The sequence below is a fragment of the Nycticebus coucang genome, chromosome 7 (genome assembly GCF_027406575.1).
Source record: "Nycticebus coucang isolate mNycCou1 chromosome 7, mNycCou1.pri, whole genome shotgun sequence".
Classification (NCBI taxonomy): domain Eukaryota; kingdom Metazoa; phylum Chordata; class Mammalia; order Primates; family Lorisidae; genus Nycticebus; species Nycticebus coucang.
The window spans coordinates 116448112-116470167 of record NC_069786.1 but is presented as its reverse complement, the minus strand read 5'-3'; the positions used below and the strand labels follow the sequence as shown (position 1 = coordinate 116470167).

At 48.0% G+C, this 22056-nt stretch overlaps 2 protein-coding genes across 3 annotated transcripts; one reads left to right on the top strand and one right to left on the bottom strand.

Moving 5' to 3' along the window:
- Positions 1 to 9154: 9154 nt before the first annotated feature.
- RETREG2 (reticulophagy regulator family member 2) lies at positions 9155 to 15508 on the bottom strand. Of its 2 annotated transcripts, XM_053596556.1 has the most exons (10): positions 15071 to 15508; positions 14685 to 14791; positions 13627 to 13657; positions 13133 to 13268; positions 12390 to 12474; positions 11684 to 11827; positions 11428 to 11522; positions 11124 to 11259; positions 10591 to 10883; positions 9155 to 10485 (listed from the first exon to the last, which is right to left on the bottom strand). In XM_053596556.1, exons 1-10 carry the CDS (start codon positions 15349 to 15351, stop codon positions 10270 to 10272), a joined length of 1524 nt encoding a protein of 507 aa, XP_053452531.1. In that variant the 5' UTR covers positions 15352 to 15508; the 3' UTR covers positions 9155 to 10269. The 2 variants fall into 2 exon arrangements, with proteins under 2 accessions (XP_053452531.1, XP_053452530.1); XM_053596555.1 differs by having other exon boundaries at positions 9155 to 10883.
- A 119-nt stretch (positions 15509 to 15627) lies between these two features.
- On the top strand, positions 15628 to 21952 carry CNPPD1 (cyclin Pas1/PHO80 domain containing 1). Its single transcript, XM_053596557.1, has 9 exons — positions 15628 to 15973; positions 16648 to 17113; positions 17546 to 17654; positions 18474 to 18555; positions 18713 to 18833; positions 18920 to 19048; positions 19626 to 19687; positions 20359 to 20476; positions 20724 to 21952. Exons 2-9 carry the CDS (start codon positions 17045 to 17047, stop codon positions 21264 to 21266), a joined length of 1233 nt encoding a protein of 410 aa, XP_053452532.1. The 5' UTR covers positions 15628 to 15973; positions 16648 to 17044; the 3' UTR covers positions 21267 to 21952.
- Positions 21953 to 22056: the final 104 nt, after the last annotated feature.

Here is a 22056-nt window from a genome sequence, read left to right as displayed (position 1 = left end):
TACATCGGGGCTGGTGGGTTCGAACCTGGCTTGGCCTGCTAAAACAACAATGACCACTGCAACAACAACAACAAAAAAATAGGCTCAGCACCTTTAGCACAGTGGTTACAGTGCCAGCCACATACACCAAAGCTGGCAGGTTCAAATCCAGCCCAGGCCAGCTAAACAGCAATACGTGCAATAAAAAAATAGCCGGGTGTTGTGGCAGGCACCTATAGTCCCAGCTACTTGGGAAGCTGAGGCAAAAGAATCGCTTAAGCCGAAGAGCTGGAGGTTGCTGTGAGCTGTGATGCCACATCACTCTACCGAGGGTGACATAGTGAGACTCTGTCTCAAAAAAAAGAAAAAGAAACAGTAAGAGAATAAAGAAAACAGAAGCCAAATAATACATGGAGATATGACAAAAACATTTGAAAGCTACAAAGTTAACAGACGAGGGGTAGATGACCAAGGATCTGAGGAAGCTAAAATCTAAATGCAAACCATAGGGCGGCGCCTGTGGCTCAAAGGAGTGGGGCGCCAGTCCCATATACCAGAGGTGGCGGGTTCAAACCTGGCTCCGGCCAAAAACTGCATAAAAAAAATAATAATAATAAATAAAATAAATAAATAATAAATAAATGCAATGCACAGGTGCAGGCCCATGAGTACTGGAGGGACACAAAAATGCTCAGGACTTAGAGGGTCCAGTGCCTGTGAAGGTGGGGATGAAAGAAGGGTTAGAAACAGAAGGGTGAGCTTAAATTTAAAGTCTATGTAGGGAGCAGTTAGATCCCAGATTCCCTCCTCTAGCCTGAGCAGCAAGTGACTGCCCCTGTCATACCCCAGCAAAGAGCAGGCAGTGGAGAGAATGAGTCAGAGGGACCCTGGGCTTCAGGTCCTCAGACACCACTGAGGGTAGAGAGGAGGAGAAACCTTAGCCTCCTCTGCCTGGCTTCGAGAGCTCTGGAAGCCAGCTTATGCTCCCCTGGATGGACACTACTGGTTCTTCTCTGTAGTAGAGAAAACAGCCTAAAAGCTCCACAGATATTGGCTTTGGGGGTTCCCAAGAAGATGGGTGCCTCTGCCTTGTCACCCTACAAAGAAGATACCAGCCAAGGAGTTCTAGTGATCATTCAGTCGCCCTTTAAGAGCCTCTGCTCAAATATGAAGAAGCAAATCAAGGTTTGAGGGAAGTCTCTTCCATGAAAGACAGAGACCAAAATAAAGACACAAATGGGGGTGGAGGTGGAAATAAACACAAGCAAAAAACATAAACATCTAATTGATATAACAAAATTAATAATAATATAATGGATATGACATATAAAAATAATTAATACACTATCTTCAGAGGGCATATATATATATATTCTTTTTTTCTTTTTATTTTTTTGAGTCAGAGTCTCACTTTGTTGCCCTAGGTAGAGTGCTGTGGCCGTCATAGCTCACAACCACCTCAAACTCCTGGGCTCAAGCGATTCTCTTGCCTCAGTCTCCCAAGTAGCTGGGACTATAAGCACCCACCACAATGCCTGTTTTTTTTTGTTGTTTGTTTGTTTTTGACCTGGGCAGGGTTTGAACCAGCCACCTCCGGTATATGGGGCCAGTGCCCTACTCCTCTGAGCACAGGCACCACCCATGGCTTTTTTTTTTGTTTTTTTTTTGGTTGTTGTAGTTGTCATTGTTGTTCAGCAGGCCTGGGCTGGGTTTGAACCCACGAGCCCTGGTGTATGTGGCAGGTGCTTTAACCACTGAGCTACGGGCACCACCCAAACTCAGTTTTCTTTTCTGAAAATGGTAGCACTTGATATCTACTTTAAAAGGTTTTCATGGGTGAGTAAATAAGCTAAAACATGAGTAAGAACAGGACATGACACTTAACAAGTCTTAGTTTTTCCTTCCCTTTCTTCCTGTACTGTTTCTCTAAGAATCCATTGTGGAGGAAAACCACCAAGACAGATACCATTAAATAACATTCAGGTAGAATTGGGGCCAAGAATTGGGGCATTGCAATTGCCTCTCTAATTTTTTTCAAAAGGAACATCACTGGTCTGTATCACTATTTTTTAATTTCAATGAATATAGATTGAGATTCTGATGCAGAGAACCCATACTAGTTTTCTATGTTTTCCTGTTCCTGCATCTACTTGTTTAAAGAGTCTTTGAACTAGAATAATTATTCTTCCAACAAAAGCTTATTTTGTCTATTGACATTTTTTCCTTCTCTTCAAGTCTATGAAATGCAACAATGTTTTAAAGCTTCATAGGCCAGGTGCAGTGGCTCCCTTTTGTAATCCCAGAACTGTGGGAGGCTGAGGCTGGTGGATCACTTGAGCTCAGGAGTTTGAGACCAGCCTGTGCAAGAGTGAGTCCTTCATCTCTAAAAATAGCCAGGCATTGTAGTGGGTGCTTATAGTTCCACCTACTGGGGAGGCTGAGGCAAGAGGATCACTTGAGCCCAAGAGTTTGAGATTGCTGTGAGCTATGACGCAATGGCGCTCTACCAAGGGTGACAAAGTGAGAAAGTGAGACTCTGTCTCAAAAAATGTGAGCAAGCAAACAAATAAACGTTCATGTGTTCAAAATTTTAATGCAGCTTATCATTTATAAACGATCCAGAATTCAGATTCCTCTTTTTAATGTAGACAGGATTTTACCCCAAACTTAAATTCTATTTTGGTACTTTAAAATATGAAGCTATGTGGGAATACCAGAATACTAAAAAACAGTACTGTAATCACAAGCAGCTGTGTGACTTTGGCAAGTCATTTTACTTCAGTAAGCCTCAATTTCCTGTTCTGTAAAATGAGGAAAAAGTGAATTCCTGCATCAGTGTGCAGTGGTGAAGATCAAATAAAATGACACATGTATGGGTGGCACCTGTGGCTCAGTGAGTAGGGCACCGGCCCCATATACCAAGGGTGGCAGGTTCAAACCCAGCCCCGGCCAAACTGCAACAAAAAAATAGCTGGGCATTGTAGCGGGTGCCTGTAGTCCCAGCTACTCAGGAGGCTGAGGCAAGAGAATCGCCTAAGCCCAGGAGTTGGAGGTTGCTGTAAGCTGTGTGAAAAATTTTCCAAATAACAAGATAATTGATGCAATCACAGAAGTTCAAGCTACTTGGACAATCTTACCTTAAACTCAGAAAAACTTTAGTCCAAACCCAGCAAATTTGAATTTACAGATCTAATTGTTTGTGTTGCAATCAAAACTACTTTGAGATATCATCTAACTCCAATGAGACTAGCCTATATCACAAAATCTCAAGACCAGAGATGTTGGCGTGGATGCGGAGAAAAGGGAACACTTCTGCACTGCTGGTGGGAATGCAAATTAATACATTCCTTTTGGAAAGATATATGGAGAACACTCAGAGATCTAAAAATAGATCTGCCATTCAATCCTGTAATTCCTCTGCTGGGCATATACCCAGAAGACCAAAAATCACAACATAACAAAGATATTTGTACCAGAATGTTTATTGCAGCCCAATTCATAATAGCTAAGTCATGGAAAAAGCCCAAGTGCCCATCGATCCACGAATGGATTAATAAATTGTGGTATATGTATACCATGGAATACTATGCAGCCTTAAAGAAAGATGGAGACTTTACCTCTTTCATGTTTACATGGATGGAGCTGGAACATATTCTTCTTAGTAAAGTATCCCAAGAATGGAAGAAAAAATACCCAATGTACACAGCCCTACTATGAAACTAATTTGGGACTCTCACATGAAAGCTATAACCCAGCTACAACTTAACAATAGGGGGAAGTGGGAAGGGGGGGGTGGGTGGAGGGAGGGGAATCGGTGGGATCACATCTGTGGTGCATATTACAGGGGTATTTGTGAAACTTGGTAAATGTAGAATGTAAATGTTTTGGCACAGTAACTGAGATAACGCCGGAAAGGCTATGTTAAACACTGTGATAAAAATGTGTCAAATGGTTTATGAAGTGAGTGTATGATGCCCCATAATCATATCATTGTATACAGTTATGATTTAATAAAAAAATTAAAAAAAAAGTAATTGTTTGTGTTGCCTTTAAACTAGCTAGGAAAAAAGAACTCTCAAATCTGTAGATTATTGTAACTTTTAGCTACTATTCCCTCTAGTGAACAAAGGTAACATATTTACCATAATCAGACATGTACCAATTGCCAAACTCTATTTACTTGTTTTAAAAGACAAGTGAAGCTTTTGTTAAGCAAAGATGTGTACATCCAGCAGGGGTGGAGAAGGGCAGCACAGCTGAGCAGCCTCTTGGACAAGCTGTTTGGGGGTTGCTTTTGCTGCAAAGAGCAGGCAAGACAAGACAGGGTTGAATCTCAGACTTCTTTTCTTTTCTTTTTTATTTTTAGTTTTTGAGACTATGTTGCCTTCAGTAGAAGGCCATGGCTTCACAGCTCACAGCAACCTCTAACTCTTGGGCTTAAGCGAGTCTCTTGCCTCAGCCTCCCAAGCAGCTGGGACTATAGGTGCCCTCCACGATGCCCAGCTATTTTGTTGTTGTTGTTGCAGTTGTGATTGTTGTTTAGCAGGCCCGGGCCAGGTTTGAACCTGCCAGTCTCCAGTGCATGTGGAGAGCCTTTAGTTAATATTAAATTGCAGAAAAGTCATTAGACTTGTATTTTAAGATAAATACACTAACTACTTCATTAGCCATCACCCAAAGCTTGGGTGGGGGACAAGAATGTGGGCAGGGAAACTACCACAGCACACCAGAGGAGAGATGAGGAGAGTGTCAGGGTTGTGATGGAGGTGACAGAGTCAAGAAATCATCAGGATACCAAATTGGCAGCCAACAGGCAACTGACTGGGTATGGGAAGAGGGAGAAGTAGGCCTTCGTGATTAGTGGTGCCAACAAGAAGATGGAAAACACAGAAAAAAATCTTCTGTTTGGGGGAGGTGGGAAATGTCATACAGAGTGGAAAGAGGATGTGTTCAGTTTGGTATATAGAGCAGAAGGCACTCTCTGTTAGTCTGTTTTCTGTTGTTTATAAAAGAATACCTGAAAGTGGGTAATTTATAAAGAAACTTATTCCTTATAGTTATAGAGACTGAGAAGTACAAGGTCAAGGGATTGCCTCTGGTAAGGGCCTTCCTGTTGGTGGGGACTCTCTACAGAGACCTGAGGTGATGTAGGGCATTACAAAAGGAGGGGAGCGTGCTTCCCATTCTTAATAAAGCCATGAGTCCCACTCCCATGATAACCCTTTAATCCACTAATCCATTCGTGTGGGCAGGGACCTCATGACCCAACCACCTCCTAATGGCCCCACCTCTCAATACATGCACATTAGTGATTAAATGTCAACATGATTTTTGGAAGGAATAAATATTGAAACCATAGCAGTACCCGTGGGGCATTCAAGTAGAGATGCCTACTTGAAAGTTCTGGGAAAAGAACTGAACTAAGATTTGGAGGTTATTAGTAGATAAGTGGAAAGTAAATGGGTGAAACTGCCTGGGGATGAGTGAACAGAGTACCAAAAAAGTGAGTGAGTGACACCCAACAAAATACCTAGATCAGCAGTTCTCAACCTGTGGGTTGCAACCCCTTTGGGGGTTGAATAAATACATCCTGCGTATCAGATATTTACATTACGATTCAAAACAGTAGCAAAATTACAGTTATGAAGTAGGAACAAAAATAATTTTAGGGCTTGGGTTCACCACAACATGAAGAACTATATTAAAGGGTCGCGGCATTAGGAAGGTTGAGAACCACTGACCTAGATGGAGGAAGACAAGTTCAAGCAGACTTTAGTTGGACAGTAACAGCAAAACTTGGTGATATGTTGTCCTGCCATAATTGAATTATTGCTAGAATCACTGTTTTTGATGTTGCATTTGTGAAGATCATTTCAATCTATTTTGGGCTGGGTGCAGTGGCTCATGCCTATAATCCTAGCACTCTGGGGAGGCTGAGGTGGGTGGATTGCCTGAGCTCACCAGTTCCAGAACAGCGTGAGCCAGAGCCAGACACCATCTCTAAAACTAGCTGGGTGTTGTCGCAGGTGCCTATAGTCCCAGCCACTCAGGAGGCTGATGCAAGAGAATCCCTTATGGCCAAGAGTTTGAGGTTGCTGTGAGCTGTTATGCCATGGCATTCAATCGAAGGTGACAAAATGAGACTCTACCTCAAAAAAGAAAGAAAGAAATCTACTATTTTGCAATATCCTTTTATCAGAAACTAAAGTCTATCAAGCAATATTATCAAACTCAATTTAAAAGTTTAAATTCTTGCCCTCCCATGGACAAACCTTTGAGGTCTGAAGGCAGATGACTTGACCCAGCTCAGTTCTCTTTTCCTCAATTAAAGAGTCCAGTTTCTTCAACAAGATGCTGTATGACAATTTTCAGCCTTTATCAGTTGTAGTCCTCTCCTGGACACACTGCAGTCTGTCAATTTCTCTGAGCAAAGCAAGCGGTCCTCTGGCAGTATTCTAACTTGAGCACAGTACACTAGTAAGTATTGCCTTCTTTGTTTTGGAGACAATTCTTTTAATGAAGCCTAAAATTAATTTTATGAGCAGCCTTATTACACTATTAGCTGTTTGAACACATAGTGAACTGAGGTGCAGTTGCTCCTCCCCCAATGTAAAACTGTGGACAACTCTTCTTCCTTCAGGCTGGACTTTTATGATTTTGTAGGTTTCACATTTCTCTTTTTTTTTTTTTGTAGAGACAGAGTCTCACCTTATCACCCCCGGTAGAGTGCCGTGGCGTCACACAGCTCACAGCAACCTCCAAATCCTTGGGCTTAGGCGATTCTCCTGCCTCAGCCTCCCGAGTAGCTGGGACTACAGGCGCCCGCCACAACGCCCGGCTATTTTTTGGTTGCAGTTTGGCCGGGGCTGGGTTTGAACCCGCCACCCTCGGCATATGGGGCCGGCGCCCTACTCACTGAGCCACAGGAGCCACCTGATGCTGCCCAGTTTTCACATTTCTGCTTATTTTTCTTTTACTGCAATATGAAAACTTTCTACTTGTCCCTTTCATCATGGGGCATGAAATAGCCTAGATACCTAATAATGGAAAAAAATCACAAATATGTAGCAACTGTCAGATCACAGTTGAATGCCAAGAACTGACCTGCCTGGAATTCCAAAGTTTTATTCCAGCCATAGTCTTCTGGTTCTATCTTCAAAGTGCACATCTAACAAGAAACTGGATTAAAGGTAGGGCACAGGTCAACCATTGTCTTTTGATTGGGTAATTCTATTTTTTTCTTAAACTGCTTATTTGTTGATTGGAACTGTTTTTCTTCATTCCTTTGTGAATATTTTTTAAAAAACTGTTTTTCCATTCTCTGAATTCTGTATCAGGGGTCCTCAAACTTTTTAAACAGGGGGCCAGTTCACTGTCCCTCAGACCATTGGAGGGCCAGACTATAGTTAAAAAAAACAACTATGAACAAATTCCTATGCACACTACACATATCTTATTTTGAAGTAAAAAAATAAAATGGGAACAAATACAATCACACTGCCTCATGTGGCCCGTGGGCCATAGTTTGAGGACCCCTGCAGACTTACATGTTCCTTCAACCTTAATGGCACAGGTCAAGGCCTCAGCCAACCCTGAAAAATTCTCTCAGGCAAATGTAAAACAAATGGAAAATTTCTCACACTTATAGAAGACATGGCATATAAGTCAACCTCAAAAAGGTAGCATTGCTAACAGGTATGGTAGCTAATGCCTGTAATTCTAGCACTCTGAAAGACTGAGATGAGTGGATTGCTTGAGCTCAGGAGTTCGAGACCAGCTTGAGCAAGAGTGAGACCTCATCTCTGAAAACAGCCAGGTGTTGTAGTGGGCACCTGTATTCCCAGCTACTTGAGAGGTTGAGGCAGGAAAATGACTTGAGCCCAAGAGTTTGAGGTTTCTGTGAGCTGTGATGTAATAGCACTCTACAGAGGGTGACCAAGTGAGACTCTGTCTCAATAAAAAAAAAAAAAAAAAAAAAAAAAGGCAGAGCGCGCCTGTGGCTCAAAAGAGTAGGGCGCCGGTCCCTTATGCCGGATGTGGTGGGTTCAAACCTAGCCCCAGCCAAAAACTGCCAAAAAAAAAAAAAATAAATAAAGGCAGCACTGCCACATGGTAGCTTATCTGAAGGCTGAGGACATGAACTCATAAAAGAGCCCATTTGCTCATTTCTGGGCTTTTCTTCCCCAAAGAGAAAGGATTGCTAAGAGTCCAGACATCATGAAATCAGGATATCAGAATGGTTCTTTATAGGCTCGGCGCCCATAGCACAGTGGTTATGGAGCCAGCCACATACACCGAGGGCAGCAGGTTTGAATTTGGAGGGGCCAGCTAAACAAGTGCAACAAAAAAATAGCCAGGCGCCTGTAATCCCAGCTACTTGGGAGGCTGAGGCAAAATCACTTCAGCCCGAGTTTTGAGGTTGCCGTGAGCTGTGACACCACAGCACTCCACTGAGGGCAACATAGTGAGACTCTGCATCTTTCTTTTTTAGATGCAGATTCTCACTTTGTCACTCTTGGTAGAGTGCGGTGGCATCACAGCTCACAGCAACCTCCAGCTCTTGGGTTTAGTTGATTCTCTTGCCTCACCCTCCCCAGTAGCTGGGACTATAGGCGCCCACCACAACGCCCAGCTGTTTTGTTGTTATTGCAGTTTGGCAGGGGCCAGGTTTGAACCCGCCACTCAGAGCCACAGACCCTGCCCCCCAAAATGGTTCTTTATAGTTCCCCACCTCCTTGAGCATTTTCCCATTTGTGTCCTATTAATGGACAAGGGCTTACTGTTCCACGTGTTTGCTAGAGCCAAACAGCTTGGATTCTGACTAGGACTTGTGGCCTTCGGGAAAGTACTGTCTGTAAAATGGAGTTAATAATGTATACCAGATATATTGTGAAGAAAAAAGTGAATATATACAAATAGAACAGTGCTAAGCACCTACTATGTATTCAGTGTTAGATACTATCTTTACTGTTCCTTGGCCCCAAATCAGTTCCAATATATGTATAGGACCTCTTTTGCTTGTTTGGCTTCCCTAGTATAGATAAATTGGGGCTGAGTGAGCTAATTATTAATATGTAGATAGGTAAAGACTTAAGAAAACAGTGTTAGGATTGTAGGCAACATGGTAGAAGACAGTTGTTATGGCCCCAAATTTCTACTGATTGGGAAGACAAGGCAATTTCCTCCTCCATACGCTTTATTCGCACATGCTAAATCTCACTAAACAAATCACACTGTCAGGAAAGATGGCTAAGGGGAAGTTAGGGTTGTTGGGTAATCCTTGCTCTGGCCTTGTTTTGCACCGAGGTAAATAAACAGCCAGGAACACAATTGGGGTGAAGAGGGTAAGGGTGAAAAGGGGATAAAGCGCAGTGTGGGAAGAAGCTCATGGTGAGGCAGGCAGGTAGGCAAGCAACAGTTCTAGCCAATCAACACTTTATTTTTCCAGTTGACACCCATATAGATGTTACTGTCCACTTCCTAAGTGGTTCTACCACACTTGGACCATCCATGGCCCAGAGGAGGTTTCCTCCTTTCTCCCTAGGACATTAAGGACACCCCCTATCTCAACAAGACAGAGAATGTGCTCACTAATCAAGGGCTGGTGCATGTGCTGTTCCTACTCTCCTCCTCCATCATGAAAGGCCAGGTTGGACTTGGGCAAGGGTGCAGCGGAGGTTACACAGACTTTGGTGACCGAAGCGTGTAACTACTGGCCTGACCCACCACCCTATGTTTACTCTTTACCTCCCAGACCAGGAAACTCCCTACAGCTTAGCCAGTGCCCACTAGGAAGGAGGAGCTGGCAAGGGGTGGGGATTGAGCTGCTAGGGACAGGACACAGCAGGGAAATAAAGCAAAGGAACATGAGACAGGAAAGAAAAAGTATAAAGTGCCTGAACTAAACAACCAAATGGGACATGAGGACAAAGCAGCACGGGTCCCTGAGGATAGGAGGAAAAAGAAAAGGGTAGACCACCAAAGTTTGGGGCATAGTGGAATGAGAATAGAGATGAGGCAGGGAGGCAAGAGCAGGCTGTGGGAAGGACTTCCCTAGCCTTGTTCACATCCACTAACCCAAATGCAAAATTATTTACAAACTTAAAACCAATCCCAGGCACAGGTTCTGCACCATGCCCGGGACAGCAGGCAGGCAGGCAGAGGGTGGACTGGCTACTGTCTGACAGCCAGCTTCCCCATGCATCGCCCTTTCCCATAGTAGGGAAAGGAGAAGACAGCGACACCACTAGCCAGGAAGCCCTGCTATGCCTGCAGCTCCCTCCCCATGGCTTATGGCTCTGCCATGGCCTGAACCTCTTGGTCTGACTGTACCAGAGAATGGTCGTCAGGCCCCAGGGGTGGAGCATCAGGGGGTTTTTGGGGTCTCTCTGGCCCCAAGCCCAGCTCTGCATTGAGTTGCTCCAGCTCCCCCTGATCCAGCAACTCAAAGTCCTCAGTGGTGAGTGCCTCTTCTTCCTCAGGGGCAGGCAGGGGCTGGGGTGAGTCCTGGGGAAGAGGTGAGAACACGGAGGAGGAGGGGACAGGGTCACTTTCAGCAAGGCAAACTGGGGGTGACAGGATGCTGGGTGGAGCACTGATGTCACCACTCACTGCCTCTGGGCTCAGCGTCTCCACTGGTCCTTCTGGGGAGCACTTCACTCCATCTGGGGAGGACCCTACTCCATTGAAGTGTGTGTTCACAAAATGAAGGGGGGATGACAGACGAAGCAAGGTTTCCTTAGCTACCAGATCTTCCTCTTCCTCTGAGTCCAGGGCTTGCCTAGACAAGGTCTGAGAGGTGCCCAGTAGGTCTTCGGGAGGTACCAACTCTGCCTCTTCTCCCTCCCCCAGCTCCCGGCTCAGGGCCTCCTCTGGCTCACTTGGCAGACTCTGCTGGTCCAAATCTGTGCAGAGAACACAGGGTTAGGAATAAACCTGCTACTCCAATTGGCCAAAACAACTAAGCACTTCAAGGATGAGAACTCAAGATAGGGAATGCTGGACAAAATCTTATTAGGGTGTTTCAGGAGCTTAAAGCAGAATTAGAGAGTTGGTTCCCCAGAGAAAACACTGACAGGGCGCCAGAGAACCAGCACCCCATAGCAGGGAACAGGAAGCTAAGGAGGAGCAAGTAGCACCCATACCCTCAGAGACATCAGTCAGTTGTGGAGTTGTGGCCCGGGATACAGAGAAGCCACCACTTTCCAAGATAGAAGCCTCCTCATCTGACAGCTCTGAGTCTGTAATGGCCAATGCCAGTGCAGTTTTCTTTACATCCACCTGTAGGAGAGACAGGATGAACATAATGGGTGATAAAAGAACCAATTTTTCAGGGGTGTGCTCTCTCCCAAAACCTCTGGCTCACACACCCTTGAGAAGTGGCAACTCTAAAGCAGACAGATTCTCCCCCAGCCTTCTGTTTGCCATACCCATCTCCCCAAACCTCACCACTGGGGAGAAGCCAGCCAGCTCTGCCTCGCTTTCACTTTCTGTCTCTGCCAGTGGCTCATCACCTCCTGAAGGAATGTTCTTTCCTTGCCGCTCTAGAGAATTAAGGGCAGTAGGGCAGTGACCAAGTATGGAAAAGGGTTGGGGACAAACATGGTCAAGGACCTGGAGATCTCAATTCCACGGCATCTCATAAGCCAAAAGCTAAGACCCTCCCACTCCTACTTTTACCACTTTGGGTTAAGGAGCCCCTTACTTCTCTTGTCATGTTTGTGATGCAGAGCATCAGCTTCCGCCTTCATGCTGTAGTCCAGCTGCATAAGCAGGGGCTCCAGGCGAGTATACATCCTCTGGATTAGCTCATGATAAACCACCAGGGGCCACAGCAGGATACTCAGCACTACGGGTTAGAAAGTCCACTCAGAATTCCCTATACAAACTTCCTAAGGGCCCTCATTCACCTAGTTCTTTTTTTTTTTTTTTTGTAGAGACAGAGTCCCACTTTATGGCCCTCGGTAGAGTGCCGTGGCCTCACACAGCTCACAGCAACCTCCAACTCCTGGGCTTAAGCGATTCTCTTGCCTCAGCCTCCCGAGTAGCTGGGACTACAGGCGCCCGCCACAACGCCCGGCTATTTTTGGTTGCAGTTTGGCCGGGGCCGGGTTTGAACCCGCCACCCTCGGTATATGGGGCCGGCGCCTTACCGACTGAGCCACAGGCGCCGCCCTCACCTAGTTCTTAAATAGAAAGGGCTGAAGGAAGATAAAGTCTTTTTCCAAGGCTGTGCTAACCTCTTCCCTCTACACCCATTGTTCTCCTCCCCAGATGACTCTTCCTCTGTTACCAATACTACAACATCCCTGAAGACCTCCACAAATCAGTAACTGAGCCGACAGAGCTAGTCCCCCCACCCCAAGTCACACCAGCGAGCTTTGAGAAGGGTTGGGCTAGACTCTACTCACAGACAATGTAGGAAATCATAATTCCTGGAACATAGTGTCCCAACACAGCCAGCACGGCACAGCCAGAGCAAACTCGAGCACAGAACTGCACAGAACAACACAAGATCTGGGTAAGAAACTATTGTTCAGCTAGTGGAAAGACAAGACACACCTTCAAGGAATTGTGTGATCCAATTTAGTCAAGATGTTCAAGGTCATCAATTCAAGAAGTTTGCAAAAGACACTGCCAAACATCTATAATTCACCCAATCTGCCTTAGCAGGACAAAGTGTCAGGCCCTCAGAATCTTCTTTTCTTTTTGTAGAAAGAAACCTTTTCTTTTCTTTATTGCCCTCAGTATAGTGCCGTGGCGTCATATAGCTCACAGCAACTTCCAACTCTTGGGCTTAGGCGATTCTCTTGCCTCAGCCTCCCAAGTAGCTGGGACTACAGGTGCCTGCCACAATGCTCAGCTATTTTTTTGTTGCAGTTTGGCCGGAGCTGGGTTCGAACCTGCCACCCTTGGAATATGGGGCCGGTGCCCTACCCACTGAGCCACAGGTGCTGCCCAGAACCTAATTTTCTTAAGCAAGCCTATCTCCTGCACCAAGGAATAACTGTGAATGATCCCTCAAAGAAGCACCCAGGCCTCCCCGAGTTCCTTCAGGGACTCCAACAAGAGAGTTGATACATCACTCCTCCCTTATCACCCTCTTCTCTTGCCCCCAGTGCAGGGAACTGTTGTATTACATAGAAGAGGTTACCTGAGCTGGATTCTGCCTCTTGTATTGCAGCAGCTCCTGCAGGTGAATCTGGAAGGTGAGCCAGCTCTCAGCCAGGTATCTGCACAACTCGGGCACACTCAGCAGGTGCGGCCGGGCTCCTGACCCCGCACCCTCACTGGGGAGACATGACATGACCCCTGGAGGCCTCAGACACCAGCTTTCTAAACACTCAAATCCCTCTGAGAATGGCAATGAGATCTTCAGTCTAAAAAGGTAGATAACCCCACTTCCCCAAAGCAGGCTGTCCTGGTCTCAGAAGCAAGACTGGAGGACCCAACCCTCTCCTACAAAAGGAACAGGCACATAAACACATACATTGGAGTCTATGACCAAGACAACTCTATGGCTTACTACCAGTTTATTCACTATGCTGGGGCCTGTGCCTGCAAAAACTGCAGCATTGCCCTGCTCCATGGTGACATCAGCACCAGCGAACAAGACAGGATTTGTCTTCAAGAGGTAGCCTGACTCACCTGTCAGAGTGTGGCTCCTCTGGGGATGATGCTATAGAGAGAGAAGGGGGACAGATTATTGAGTGATAGAGGCCTACGGAAACACACTCCAAGGTGGAAATAGATGTCTCTTCTCTGCAGTCCCAGAGCACTTTCTTCAGATGCCAAATGCAGGATGTACTATATGTTATTGCTATTTGTGTCTCTGTCTCCTTCTTTAGACTTCACCCTTTTCAAAAATAGGAACACATCTTATTCATATTAGTATGCCAAGCATTTCATACATTGCTTGGCCTCTAGTTGCTCCAAAATAACTATTAAGTAAACATGTAGATAACAAGGAAAACGAGGACTTCATATTTATATAACTCCTATTGTGTGAAATGCTACAATAAGCATATAATGTGTGTTAACTCATTTAATTTTCACCTTTCTGCGGAATAAGTCCCCCCCCTTTCTTCATTTTGAGACAGGGTCTCACTTTGTATCCCTAGGTAGAGTGCTGTGGCATCACAGCTCACAGCAACTTCAAACACTTGGACTTAAGCAATTCTCTTGCCTCAATCTCCCAAGTAGCTGGGACTACAGGTGCCCACCACAATGCCCAGCTATTTTTAGAGATGGGGTCTCACTCTGGCTCAGATTGGTTTCAAATTTGTGAGCTCAGGCAATCCACTTGCCTCAGCTTCCCAGAGTGCTGGGACTACAGGTGCCAGCCACTGCACCTGGCCTCTATGGAGTAAGTTCTATCACCCCTCTTTTATACATAAGGAGACTGAGGCAAACAGATTGACTTTAAGGTCATTCAAATGGGTAAGTGGCAGAGCAGGGCATGGAATCCAGGCAATCTGGTGCAGACACCACAGTCTTAACCAATACGCACACCATAATATTAATTTTGGAAAAGGGGAAATTCTTGTTTTTGGTAATTTCCTAAAATGGGAGCAGGGGCGAGGGTGTGCCTAGGAGGCAGGTGGCCTTCTGGACATCCCCTCATCATCATTCAACCCCATCTTGCGGGATCAGGCACCAAGCAAGTACCTAATCGGTGATTACTGAAGGAACTGAGAAACACTAACCTGAAACATCAGGGAAAAGGCGAGGCTGCCAGAGATCCAGCAGAAAATAGGCCAAAAATGAGACGCTGAGTAGGAAGATGGGCCGGAGGGACGACGAAGACAGCAACCTTAGGGAGAAACACACACCTCAGCGGTGTGTGGGTGAGAGGCACCTACATCCATTTCAAAGGGCAGAAAAGCGCCCACTGATGAGGGAATAGCACCTCTAGGCCTAACTCCCAACAGAGAGACACAGGACTGGGATAATCTAGGCGGACACCAGCCTTCAGAAACTGGGGGATGGATCGTTCCCACAGGCCAAGTGACAGCCCAGAATGGGGACTGGTACTCCGGCCCCTTCCGCCCCCGCTCAACCCGGCCCCGCCCCCCTCCTCCGCGGCCGTTACCAGAAGAGGCCGTTGAGAGCTGCCGCGGTGACCAGGCTGTGCAGCGGCTTCTCCCATACCAGTAGCCGCTGCGCCGCCGCCAGCACCGCCTCCCATCCGCGGAGCCGCAGCCACAACGTCGTGGCCAGATGTCCCACCGCCTCGGCCGTGGCCGCCTCCTCCTCCGCCTCGCCGGTGGCCTCACCCATGCCTAGGCCCAAACCCAGGCCCAGGCCGATGCTCAGTCCCATCCCCGGGCCCCCAGCCGCGCCGGTGTTACCACCCCCACCGCCGCTCGCCATAGCCCCGCCGCAGCCGCCGCCCGAGCCCGCGAGGAGCCAGGGCTGCGCGGCCGCCGCCGAGGGCGCGTCAGGCGGAAGGGGGCGCAAGCGGAGGAAAGCAGAGGCTGCAGACCAGAATCACGTGACGGCGGGCGCCGGGCGCGTCGCGTGACGCGACCTAACTGCCTGGATAGGGCGGTCCGCGCGTGCGCACAGGTGGCTGCTAATGCCCCTGCGCCTAAGCTGTTACGTGTTCTGGCTGTTGTAGTCGTGATCCCGGGTCAGGGTCCAGCAGACGGGCCCGTTTTCTTTTGGAAGAGTGGACAGGGTGGCTATGAAATCTGGCGCTGGCCCCGTGTCTCCGGAGTGATCTCCGACTGGACGGGCAGGAAGTGGGCTTCCAGATGCTGGGTATCCCGGGTTGAATCTGCTTATTTTGGGAAGGGCGGTGGCCATCCCATTACTCAGCGCACTCGTTCTCCTAGTTCCCTCCCCCTCAACGAGTAAACAAACACCAGCGCGTGACTCCACAGACTCGAAAACAGTTTCACCTACTCATCTCTTTCCATAAACTTCTTTCCAGTCTTCGCGTGTCAAGAGTTCTTTACTCTCCCCTCCTCAAATGTGAGATGGGAGGCGGGAGGTGAGCTTAAAAATAAAACCCTGTCAGATGCTTTTTATTTTGGGGGGCGTGTTAACACTTTTGACCCTTTGTATTTACTATCATCGCAGGAGCCCTACAAAATATGTAATTGGGTTTAAAATTTCAAACCATACTTAAAGTATGGCATAAAATAAGTTTCTCTTCCATCTTGTCCACAGTTTCTTGTGTATCTTTTTTTTTTTTGAGACAGTTTCACTTTGTCATCGTCAGTAGAGTGCTGTAGCATCACAGCTCACAGCAACCTCAAACTCTTGGACTTGAGCGATTCTCTTTTGCCTCAGTCTCCCAAGTAGCTGGGACAACAGGTGTCTGCCACAATGCGTGGCTATTATTTTGTTGCAGTTGTTTTTGTTGGCCCGAGCCGGGTTCTAACCTGCCAGCATCAGTGTATATAGCCGACGCCCTACTCGCTGAGCCAGGCGCCGCCTTTCTTGTGTATTTGTCTTCCCTTTTAAAAAACAATTGGGATCAACTCGTTCTAAGTCTCATTTTATGCACATTAACATCTACGTCGCTACAAAAAAGGCGTGCCTGGCGCGTTTATCCTTAGTGCGGCGTGGTCCCTGGAAACTGTCCCCATTTTTCAGACAAGGGCGCCTGGGGCTCAGTTCTGTGAGACCAGTAGTTCGGGTCCGGCTGTTTCCCCGCGGCAGGAGCCAGAGGCTGGGCCAAGCGGGCGGCAGGAAGTGCCAGGCGCTGACTCGCCGGCTACACCCCCGCGGCTTGTAAACGCTGGGTAGATGCAGCGCGGGCAGAACTTGAGCCTGGCAGTCCGGCTCCTCTCTACTCTGCAAGCTGAGCTGAGCGCCACACCGACGTCCGACGCCTCAGGCCTCCTACCCCGCGCTGCGCCCAGGGCGGAACAGGAAGAAGCACCCGCCTGCCGGGCCCCGCCTGTCGCCGCCAGCGCGAGGGGAGGGGGCTGCGAGGGCGGCGGCCCGCTGCGGGGAGGCCGGCGGGCAGGAGGACAGGCGGGCGAGGACGGCTTTGAGGCCCACTTACAACTGGTTCCCTTTCCTTCACCTTCGCAGGGCCGCAGCTGGCGGCGCTATGGACGTGGCCGGACTCCTACTGGACGAAGAAGTCACCTTCTCTCTCACCGGTTTCCAGGACTTCACGGTGAGCGCGCGGCCCGCCCCCTCCTCAGCCTCCCGGCGCTCGGAGCAGGGAGACCCCGGGCACTCCCCTCCCGTCCCGAGTGGGGCCGCGCTGCGGGCTCCCCTGACTGCCGTGCCCAGGACTGGGCGGCAGCCGCTCGAGCAGTGCCTACTCGAGGCCCCGGTCTCTTAGGCCCTCAGGAAGAGCTGCCGGGTATAGGAACGGGGTTAGAGGTGGCCAGACCGGGACCCTCCTGGGAGAACCTCTCACAGGACCTCTCGGTGGGATGAGGCTATTTCTCTCTTTTAGGACCAGGCTGCCATTGGCAGATAATCCAGAGAGCTGGTCTCGGTGAACCGGGCCTGCCTCTCGCACACCTCGTTCCAGCCAGGAGCCAGGATCTCCATACCCTTTCTATCCTTCACCCTCCACCGCCCTCCTGCCTTGTTTCAGTTCCTCCCAGGACACCAGAAGCTAAGTGCCCGGATTCGCAGGAGACTCTACTATGGCTGGGACTGGGAAGCCGACTGTAGCCTGGAGGAACTCTCCAGCCCAGTGGCAGGTCAGGCAGTGTTGTGTGCCTGGGCAAGCCAGGAGCATGAAAATTGGGTGTCAGTAGACATCAAATGACTGGAGGTTTACCCCACGAGTGGCACTGTTTTTCATAGTTAGCTCGTTGATACTTGAGTCAAGAGCACAGTTTACATTCATTCTTATAGCCCAAATGAGTAATAAAACATTGCTGTCTCACAAGTCTGTCACTCTTGATTTACATATCTGAAACTTTTATTTATTTATTTTGAGACAGTGTCTCAAGCTGTCGCCATGGGTAGAGTGCTATGGTGTCACAGCTCACAGCAACCTCAAACTCTTGGGCTCAAGCAATTCTCTTGCCTCAGCCTCCCAAGTAGCTGGTACTACAGGCGCCCACCACAATCCCAGGCTTTTTTTTTGTTGCATTTGTCATTGTTTTACCTGGTGCTGCTGGGTTTTAACCTGCCAGCCCCGGTGTATGTGGCCGGTGGCCTACTCATTGAGCTATGGGCGCTGCCCGCATGTCTGAAACTTTAAAATTTCCACAGATTTCTATTACGTGTTCCCCAAGTAAAAAAGGCATATTTATTTCTCAGGATGAACAACAGTAAAAGACAAATTGGGATTGATTTTAAGTGACAGGGAAATAAGCCTTTTGCTAGAATGAGCTGAAATTCTGACTTGGAATGGCCTTTTTGTCTCAGTGTGGGAGAGTTTGATCTCTATTTTGTTCCCATGGTCCTTTCTTCAAGGCCTCAGAAAAGATGCAAGGGGAGGACTACTGATAGCAGTGAGGACTGGTGGGTGGAGCCGTGCAATCACTCTGCCTTCTTTCTGTCCTGTGCAGACATTGCTGTGGAACTGCTCCAGAAGGCAGCCCCCAGCCCTATTCGCCGACTCCAGAAGAAATATGTAGCGCATGTGTCCCGGTGAGCCTGGAATTAAGGAGGGTAGGATGAGATTGTTTGGGTCCTAGAGAGAGAAGAATGGTTATTTCTAAATAGAAAATGTAAAGATAGAAATGAGTGTGAATTGTAAGAGCCAAAGAACCCTTGGGTTTAATTATTGGTTCTTTGCAATATCCAGGGAGGCATGCATCTCCCCCTGTGCTATGATGCTGGCTTTGGTGTACATTGAACGGCTCCGGCATCGAAACCCAGACTACCTGCAGCATGTGTCATCCTCTGACTTGTTCCTGATCTCAATGGTGAGATGACCCCTACCCCTTCATCTCCTTAGTGAGCCAGGAGCCTGGTGGGAGCTCTCTTGACACCACTTCTGATTCCTGTGCAGATGGTGGCCAGTAAGTACCTCTATGATGAAGGGGAGGAGGAGGAGGTCTTCAATGACGAATGGGGAGCTGCTGGGGGTATGGCTGTACCCTCTCTTAATGCCTTGGAGAGGGGCTTCCTGAGTGCCATGGTGAGTAGCTAGCTGTTCTCTCTCTCCATCGCCCTGGCCCATCTTTACTTTCCTTGCATCATTTGTTCTCAGACTTCCATTGTTTCTTCTTTCTTTGACTGTCTTCCTTGTACCTTTTTGTTAGTATCTTCTATTCCCACCCTTTCAGAACTAAGCACAACTTTTAGGGCTTCCTAGGGCAGTGAGGCCAATAGTAGAACATTTCCTCCCTTCCTCTCTTAGCCAAGGCCCCCCCCTAGGGCACACTCTTGAGTCAGAGCTTATCCTGCTGGGCTCTTGAGTATTTGTTTTCAAACTTTCTTTATCTTTACACTCTGAGTTCTCTGTGGGCATGGGCTTTTCTCATGTTAAGGTCATTTAACCCTTAACAGCAGAGTGTATAATGTGAAGCCAGGTAGGTAGTGATTAAATGAGTTAATACATAAAAGCTCTTGGGACAGTATCCAGCACATGTTAGTGCCAAATAAACATTAGCCTTAGTAGTGGTTGTAGTTTTCTGCTATGGCTCTTGTTATAAAATGTCTGTGGCTCATATCTTCAGTTCCAGTTTGGCATCCTTCTCTCTTCTTACCCATAGGATTGGCGTCTCTACACTGACCCTCGGGAGATCTTTGAGGTGCTCAGCTGGCTAGAGAGCTGGTAGGTTCTAGGAGTTGGGAAGAGGAGCTCAAGGGATTTGGGAACTGAGGCCTGAGCTGTAGGAGGTGAGCAGGGTATCTGTGTAATTGGGGAAGGAGGAGACAAGAAAGATAGGCTGGACGTAGTGGCTCACACCTGTTATTCTAGCATTGTGGGAGGTGGAGGTGAGAGAATCGCTTGAGCTCATGGGTTCAAGACTAGCCTGAGCAAGAGCAAGACCCCATGTATACTAAAAATAGAAAAATTAGCTGGGCATTGTGGTGGGTACCTTTAGTCCTAGCTGGGTAGGAGGCTTAGTCAGAAGGATTGATTGAACCCCCCCAGGAGTTTGAGGTTGCTGTGAGCTAGGATGATGCCATGGCACTCTAGCCTGAGCAACAGAGTGAGACTATCTGAAAAAAAAAAAAAAAAAAAAAAAAAAAGATAATCATCGAGGTAGTGGTTCTCAAATCTATCTGTCTTCATAATAATCTTTGGGAAGGTGGGAGCTGTTTATTGAAAATGCATCTCTTAGTCTCCCTCTCATTTTCTGGACCATGATGTAGCCTAGGAATTTGTATGTTTAACAAGCTCCCAATGCTTTCTGGTGGGCCCTGAGGAGTGTGAGCGTGACACTGGCCTGGCTGCAGGAGATCTGTGACTCTCTGTTGTCATTGTTCTCTTTCCACCAGTGTGGCTGAGCAGCAGGGACGGCGGCGGGGCTGGTACACCTACACAGACCTGTGTGTGCTGCTGGAGCAACCAACCTGGCAGCTGGCCCTGGGCTCCCTCTGTCAGCGGTTGGTAAAGGTGAGGAAGGGCTAGGAAGGATAGGTAGCTTTTGTGGGCTGGTATGTAGGATGAGTTGATGTTAAGCAGTTGCTGAAAGACTCAGAAGATGGGGTTTAAAAGTAGATAGCATTTGGGAATAGATGGGCATGTTGGGCTGTAAATGTCTATGGAGAGTTCCAACTTGAACACAAGTCTGAGATAAGGGGTTAGTGTGTTAAGGACACACTAATTGAATCCTGTTTCTTTTTTATCTCTTCTCCTGCAGCTGTCTTGCCTGTTAGCCGTGGCATATGTGAGCAGTGTGGCCCTGGCTGTGGCATCAGTGGCTGTAATACACCAGTCCTTGGGGCTGTCATGTAGCCCTCCACCTGGTCCCCCTGACCTTGGACTGACTTCCTGGTGCCTCTTGGAACCCTGCGTACCTTCTGTACCACAGTGCCTGCTGTCTTCTGCTAATATCTCCAGCTGCCCAGAAGGCAACATAGGGCTGCATTCACTCTGGGGCAGTCTTCTGGCCTCACTGACTCCCCCTCCATTGCCTCCCCCAGAACCTCCTGCCCCTTCCATTCTTCTCCATAACTGTCCCCTTTGTCAGAAGCTCCAGAGAGATTCCCCGACCTGCCATGCCTGCCACCACCCCAATCATACAGTCCCCACTGCGCCTCCCAGTCCCTGGTACCACACCCATGGCCTGACTGCACCCTGGCCCTGGAGCCCAGGGCTTCCACCCCTACCCCAGCCCGAGCAATGTTCCCTTTTCAGTGTCATGGAGCTGGCACGCCTCAAGTCTTTTATTTTCCCAGGCTAGGTAGGGCTCTGAGGAATGCATTAAGAGGATTTGGGAGTCCCTGAGAACCTGGAGGAGCAAAGCTTGGTTTAGATCCTCTACCTCTCTGGGTCCTTGGAGGGTTCCCCTGTCCTGGGTAGAAGCTTAAGGGGTGGTGGGGCAGAAGGACTGAAGGTCATTCACTCTCCTAGACCTCAGTGACTGGCTGCTTGCCCAGGACTGTTGATGGTGCCAGGGAAAACTTGCGCCCAGTGACCAGGTGTATGTTATGATGGACATAGGAGAAGCCCATCTCTTTGCCTCTCTTGGGCTCTTCTAGACTTTTGCTTTTGAGTTCAGTTGGGAGATGCAGGAAGTAAGGTCAGGGGAGGAAGGAAATAATTGACATGGCCTGTGTGATGTCCCTGGGGCAAGAAAGCCAGGGACTGACAGGGTCAAGTGGGAGCTACTGAAGGAAGGCCGAGTGAGATGGGAAACTCTCTGTTCCCATCCCTTAGATGTAGTCTAATGGAACCAAGGACTGCTGGGGCCTGCAGCCTTGACCTTTTGTCTTCCAACCTTTTCTTCTTAGTGCCCTGCTCCTAGGCTTCCCTCTCTTCTGGTTCCTGTCCTGGGTGATCTATTCCCAGGCCCCTCTGGCCTTGGCTTTGTATTTGGGTTTTTCACGCTTTTGTAGAACTGAGGTTTCAATAAAAGGTTCAGTTGCATGGCCTGGACTTTTTCTTCTGCAGCAGTCCTTAAAGATCTTTTCTTCTTCTGTCTTCCAAGCCTCTATACTTCTTGATCCTGTCATTTTGCAAACCATTTTCTC

Coding starts and splice junctions, on each gene's coding strand:
- RETREG2 (XM_053596555.1), bottom strand. CDS start 15,351: ATGGCGAGCGGCGGTGGGGGTGGTAACACCGGCGCGGCTGGGGGCCCG. Junction 13,269..13,626: donor GAGGAGCCACACTCTGACAG/GTGAGTCAGGCT, acceptor ATGTCTCCCCAG/TGAGGGTGCGGGGTCAGGAG. Junction 11,523..11,683: donor TCACAAACATGACAAGAGAA/GTAAGGGGCTCC, acceptor TTAATTCTCTAG/AGCGGCAAGGAAAGAACATT.
- CNPPD1 (XM_053596557.1), top strand. CDS start 17,045: ATGGACGTGGCCGGACTCCTACTGGACGAAGAAGTCACCTTCTCTCTC. Junction 17,655..18,473: donor ACTCTCCAGCCCAGTGGCAG/GTCAGGCAGTGT, acceptor TGTCCTGTGCAG/ACATTGCTGTGGAACTGCTC. Junction 20,477..20,723: donor TCTGTCAGCGGTTGGTAAAG/GTGAGGAAGGGC, acceptor CTTCTCCTGCAG/CTGTCTTGCCTGTTAGCCGT.